The sequence below is a fragment of the Brassica oleracea genome, chromosome C3 (genome assembly GCF_000695525.1).
Source record: "Brassica oleracea var. oleracea cultivar TO1000 chromosome C3, BOL, whole genome shotgun sequence".
NCBI classification, from domain to species: domain Eukaryota; kingdom Viridiplantae; phylum Streptophyta; class Magnoliopsida; order Brassicales; family Brassicaceae; genus Brassica; species Brassica oleracea.
Window position 1 is genome coordinate 55,642,883 of NC_027750.1, and position 6,574 is coordinate 55,649,456.

At 33.4% G+C, this 6,574-nt stretch overlaps 1 protein-coding gene across 1 annotated transcript; it reads left to right on the forward strand.

The window, feature by feature from the left end:
* The first annotated feature begins 1,340 nt into the window (after positions 1 to 1,340).
* Positions 1,341 to 4,733, forward strand: LOC106336416 (probable serine/threonine-protein kinase Cx32, chloroplastic). Its single transcript, XM_013775252.1, has 6 exons — positions 1,341 to 1,621; positions 1,778 to 2,148; positions 3,281 to 3,416; positions 3,502 to 3,635; positions 3,751 to 3,874; positions 4,153 to 4,733. The coding sequence occupies exons 1-6, from the start codon at positions 1,558 to 1,560 to the stop codon at positions 4,590 to 4,592; spliced, it is 1,269 nt and encodes a 422-aa protein (XP_013630706.1). The 5' UTR covers positions 1,341 to 1,557; the 3' UTR covers positions 4,593 to 4,733.
* The last annotated feature ends 1,841 nt before the right edge of the window (positions 4,734 to 6,574 follow it).

The window sequence follows — 6,574 nt, forward strand, 5'->3', positions numbered from 1 at the left end:
ATGATTTAGGGTTTAAGATTTTCCAACGGTTTAGAGTTTATCCAAAGTTTAAGGTTTAACGTTTAGGGTTTAAGGTTTAGTATTTAGGGTATAGGGTTTAGTATTTTGCTGAAGACTTAACAATATTAATTAATTTATTTTTTGTAACTATTTTTATATATTTTTATTATTTTATTTTAAAAATATAATCTAATTTGGATATTTAATTCTATTTTCTTTTTTAAAAATATCAAATATCAAATACTCAAACACTATTGGATGGTCAATCTACATGGTGAACCCAAGAATTTCTCTAAACTAAATGGTTACTGAGGTATGTGGAAAATAAATGAATAAATTCCACAAACACACTTACGTCCAAGCCGTGTGAGTGACTCACAGGCTGACTTTTAAGCATTTTTCTTGCACAAGGTAATGACCATTTTGTAAGATTCACATCACTGTATTTCATTTTTATTTTTTTAATATATAAAATTATATCTACAATAACGAAAAGTTGACTCCATTTCATGTTTTTATTATTGGTCAGTAGAAAGTTTAAAATAATTTTAAAAAATTTAGACACTTTTAAAAAAGTGTTCGAACATGTGTATTTTAGTAGAACTCATACTATTTCAACTAAAACAATGTCTCGTCTCAATTGGTGTATTTTGAGACCATTCAAAGTGAATAGTGCATAACGTCACAAGTCTATATACAAATGGCAAGGGCTAAGTAAGTAGATTAATTGTATGGTCTGGTCTCCGTGACGAAAAATATTGCGGATTATAATCCAGAGTTCCGGAATTGATTTTTTCCAACTCTCCTAGAAAGAAAAGAATCAAATTATAAGTTTATAATTATGATGTGCACATCAGTTCAAGAATTTGGGGAGGCCATAAGACCGGCTCGTCTCCCTGGTTTTCCTTTGATGCTAGTCCCCATTGTCTTCACCCCTCTGTCCGGATGAGTCTCGGCTGTCTTTGGTGTAAGTCTTTGTCCAGCTTCTTTATTGGTATTTCGGGTTTTATCAGCTGTTGTGTTTTCCGTTTTGTATTTTGTTGTTATTTAACTTGATTTCAATTTGTCTATTTTTTGTGATTTCTGTAATTTCCGTAAAAAATAACTCAAAATGGTATAACATTTTACCAAAAAAAAAAATTCTAAGAATTTATAAATTTCAAAAGTAAAACCAACTTCTCAAATACTTTTTTCAGACCGCACGATGATAGATTTGGCTAAGATGTTTTATTTGGTTGATAGCTTGTTGGCATTTTCGTATAAATATTTTATTAATTCATTTGAATTAAAAAAAAAGGAACGCATAAAAAATGACACATAAGACCAAAACATGGTTGGGTCCTCAGACTCCTCTCCTTGAATAATTGAGTTATCCCTTCCACAATCTGCAGAAGAACTCAATCCTAATATATATATCCCCTACAAACCCCACATAGTTCCTCCCTCTTTTTTGGTTTTCTTCTCATAAATGAAAACTCTCAAGTAGGTACTTGATCATCCACTAGCTCTTGTCTGAACTGGTAAAAAAGAAAGAAGAAGAAGAAGACAACTATTGAAATGGGTCATTGCATTTCATCCCTTTCATCTTCCTCCTCTTCCAAAACAGGTCTCCATAGTCATGGTAATTAACTATTAATCTCTCTTGAAATTCTTCTGCAAGTTCTTGTTCTTTTTTTTTTTCTTTTTTTTTATTTCTTTCAAGAACCTCTCAAAAGATTTTCAAGAACATAAAAATACGTTCACTTTCTCTTATCTCTTTGCTTTTGTGATTCCTCAGCCTCTACGAACAACCACAGTAATGGAACAGAGTTCTCATCGTCAACGACCACCACCCTTGCTACGACAAACAGCAGCGTCGGGCTGAGAAGCCAATTCTCCGAGGCGGCTAGCGAATATTCCGGCGGGATTATTGGTGATTCTGGTCTAATATTGGAATCACCAGCTCTCAGAGTCTACAGCTTCCAGGATCTAACGACGGCGACCAGGAACTTCAGATCAGATTCTATGTTGGGTCAAGGAGGTTTTGGTAAAGTTTACAGAGGTTGGATCGACACCAAGACTCTTGCTCCTTCTAAAGCCGGTTCCGGTATGATCGCCGCCGTCAAAAGATTGAACTCCGAGAGTGTTCAAGGATTTGCAGAGTGGCGAGTAAGATCTAATCTCTCTAGATTCCAACCCAATTATTTTTGCCATCTTGATTACTTCTTTGAGGGAATAGAAAACGACATTGACTTTCTGTTGCAGCAGCCTTGCTGAATGGTTAAAAGAAATATTAATTTATACCAATAAATAAAACATGTTTGTACTGTCTAACAAAACTAATAACCGGTTCTTAAATAAGAGTTTTAAGAACCGGTTTTTAACTTTTTTAGTTAAAAGTTAAGAGACGGGTTCTTATATTCCGCTAATAACTCCACTCTAAGAACCCTCTAATAATCGTGCTTTAAGATTTATGGCATCAAAAATTTAGACATTTATGATTCTTAGAGCATCTCCAATGGTGATACCCCATTAGAATCCTTAGAAAAAGTGTTTTTTGATTTTTTAATTATTATTTTTTTTTTCTTTTTCAGATAAAAAAAAAGAAATATCAACTAGCGGGCTGCCACATGTCGTGGGGATCCACAAATAGTATAAGGATTCACTAAGAAAAAATCCTTATTTAGGAATTTTAAAGATTGAATCCTTAGCTTTTGTTGAAATCCACTGATCATTTAATTATTTTTTTACTAAAGATTCCTCCATAAAGATCGCTGTTGCGAATGCTCTTAGACCATAATTCACGTAGAGTTCTTATATGGGTCTCAAAGTTTTTTTTTTTTTTTTTTTTTAACTTCAAGTATACTGACGCATACATATAGATAAAAGTATTTTTTTGGAGATCTCAAAACCATGAGAACCCTTTTTATAGCTTTGAAATCCCCGTAATAAAATATAAATATTTATATATACGTATATTTGAGAAACTTTGTTGGAGAACCTCTTATTGGGATTGATATTACTTCTGAGTTGTGAGTTGTCATTGTTAGTTTTTTTTACAACTCATTGCTAGTTAATTGTTATTAGCTACATAATATAATATCATAAAAGCTTTATTCATATGTAACATTATAATTTAAGGTTGTTAAAAGTAATGGAAATCTGGATTCTTTGGCACCGTCAGATAGTACTATTTAGTATTTACTAGTTCTGATCTTTCTCGTTTACTAATATGGATGGATTCTTTGGCACGGTAATGTTTAAATTAAGTAAATAGTGATTTTGTTTTGATTTTGGACAGTCGGAAGTTAACTTCTTGGGGATGCTTTCACACCCAAATCTGGTGAAGTTATTAGGATACTGTCGTGAAGACAAGGAGCTTCTGCTTGTCTACGAGTTCATGCCCAAAGGAAGCCTTGAGAGTCATCTTTTTCGACGTAATTAACATCTCTTAATCATTGTAACAAAGACTATTTTTTATTTCTTTCTTTTTATACTTTCCGTGATCTTTATTTGGTTCAGGAAACGAGCCATTTCCTTGGGACCTAAGGATCAAGATTGTGCTCAGTGCAGCTCGCGGCCTTGCATTTCTACACGGCTTACAAAGAGAAGTCATATATAGAGACTTCAAAGCCTCCAATATACTACTCGACTCGGTTAGTCTTGTCAAAACATCCCATTTTATATGATAGAATTATGACAATTAGTAGAATCTTTAATCGTTTTTTTTCTAATGATATTTTGTTTTAAAATGTTCATTTTCCCATGCAGAATTTTGATGCAAAGCTTTCAGATTTCGGTTTAGCAAAGTTAGGGCCATCGCAAGAGAAGTCACACGTTACGACTAGGATCATGGGCACGTTTGGTTACGCTGCTCCTGAATACATGGCAACAGGTACGTTTAGAAGAAAAAACATATATCAACCATAGTAATATTAGGTATGATTAGAGTGACCGCTGAAACGAAACTAATGTTAGATGATTTGGTTTCGGACCTAAGAGATTACGAGCTTCGAGGCCCCGAACCTGATGGTATTCAGAAAAATAAAGTATAATATAAGAAGACTTTTAAATCTATAATCAAACTCGTGATTTTCAAGATTTCTCTTCTGAATGCTTAGATTGCTGTTGATAAAATACTTAACCGTTTTAGTTTCTTTTCTTCATCTTTAGGCCATTTATACGTTAAGAGTGATGTATATGCCTTCGGTGTAGTACTACTAGAAGTAATGACCGGAGAAAGGGCATACAACCCAAGACGTCCCAAGGGACAAGAAAATCTAGTCGAATGGTTAAGACCAGAACTCTTAAGAAAACACAGAGTGAAACATATAATGGACCAAGGAATCAAAGGTCAATACTCATCCAAAGTCGTAGCAGAAATGGGACGCATCACACTCTCTTGTGTGTCGCCAGACCCGAAAAACCGACCACACATGAAGGAAGTAGTGGATGTACTCGAACGTATCCAATGCATTAACGTAGTCACAGATCGTTCTTCGACTAAACCGACTGTTGCTAGCTCTTCTCGTTCCTCACCACATCACTATCAGTATGGCTATAGAGCTGGCGCAGCGGGGGCTGAACGGAGGAAGCCGGCGGCTAGAACTTGATGTTATTTTTTCAACGATATATATTTTAGAGTCCTATCGGTTATATTTCATTTAAAAATGGGAGTATTTATGATTTGTTCTGCAACCATATTCTTGAAGTGCTTTGTGTAGAATATAGTATTCTTGTGTTTTTTTGTGTGACATGAGTTGCTCAACCGTTGCAAATATGAAAGTATGTGAAATTTGATCAAATATATATAGATAAATGAATTGACTAAAATAGAGGAACTACATACATACTGTATTTGTTACTACAATTCTGAAAATCTTTAAAGTATTCATTTTGCCACGTTTTAAGCTAATCTTAGAGTAAGATGAGAACGTATAATAAAAGAAATTAGAAATATTCATTTGTAAATTTTTAAGATGTTGTATGTTTATTTTACAGGTTAAGTTGTGGAATTTGTTGGTTTTGAGAAGAATTTCTCATTTGTAGATTTTGAGAAACAGTAGGGCTGATTGAGTGATGGGTGATGACGTTGAAAATATTTAATTTCAGTTATGGGTTGGATGTGGACAAATTATCACATTTCAACACCAGACCCCATCATTATTTAAGTTTAAATTTTGTTTGTTGAGATTAAATCCCGTTGTTTGATTAGTAAGATATTGTTCATTTTGGATCTAAAAAACTGGTTCATATGGTTTTACTTTTGAGTTGGACATCTCTTTATATACTAGACACTTTTTGTTTAATTTTCTAACGTGAGACTTAGTTTGATATCTCACATTTTCCCCTTCAAACTAAGGATCTCACTCATCTCGTGTCGCACAACCGAACTTCCAGGATTTCCTGACTTGATCTCTGCCACACACCTCTCATTCCTAACCTATAGAATACCATTCATCTCTCAAAAGGTATTTCGGTCTTCTTGCAGATTTCTCGTCAACCGCGCTCTAATACCAATTGTTGGAATTTATTAAATCCATGTCTAACTCTATATTGTTTGATTAGTACGATATTGTCTATTTTGAACCTAAAAGACATGTCCACATAATTTTATTTTTGGTCTCCTTTCTAAAAAGTCTCGTACTAATTAGAATTGGACATCTATTTATATATTAGACACTTTTTGTCTAATTCTCGAATGTATGACTTAGTTTGATATCTCACATTGGTTACATATTCACTCATATTTAACTTCATATTTTATTTGCCAATGGAAAAAAAAATATTTTCACTCATATTTAACTCCATATTTTATTTGCCAATGGAAAAAAAAAATCAAACTTGGGAAATATCCAGATTCAGTCACTTCCTGATCATCTTCCTCTGCAAGATTCACATTCAATTAAATCCCTTCACATCTCCGGTATTCAAATTATACCTACTGTTCCTAAATGCAGTGGAACGAGCGCATATACAATTCTATAGGACAAAAACTTACGTCCACACCGTAATGTAATGTGAATTTTTAGATTCACCACCTCTCTTACCACCAATCAAAATGTTAATTAGATAATTAATAAAAAATATTAAATTGTATTTAAAAATTTTAAAATAGTTGAAAAAATAACGATGTAAACAAAACCCAAATACTAAATTTTAAACCCTAAATCTAAATCTAACCCCTAAATACTAAACCTAAACCTATACCCTAAACCTAATAGTAAACCCTAAACCCAAACTCTATACTATAAACTCAAATCCTAAACGCTAAACCCAAACTGTAAACCCAAATCCTAGACCCTAAACCCAAACCATAAACTCTAAACCCAAACTCAAATCCTAGATCCTAAACCAAACTGCAAATCTTAAATCCAAATTCAAATCTTTTGGGTTTAGGGTTTATGGTTTGAGTTTAGGGTCTAGTATTCAGGTTTAGGATATATGGTTTACGGTTTAGGTTTAAGATTTGGGTTTAGGGTATAGGGTTTGGTTTTATGATCTAGAGTTTGGGTTTAGAATTTAGGGTTTAGAGTTTGGGTTTAGGGTTTAGAGTTTAGGTTTAGGATTTAGGTTTAGAGTTTGGGTTTAGGAT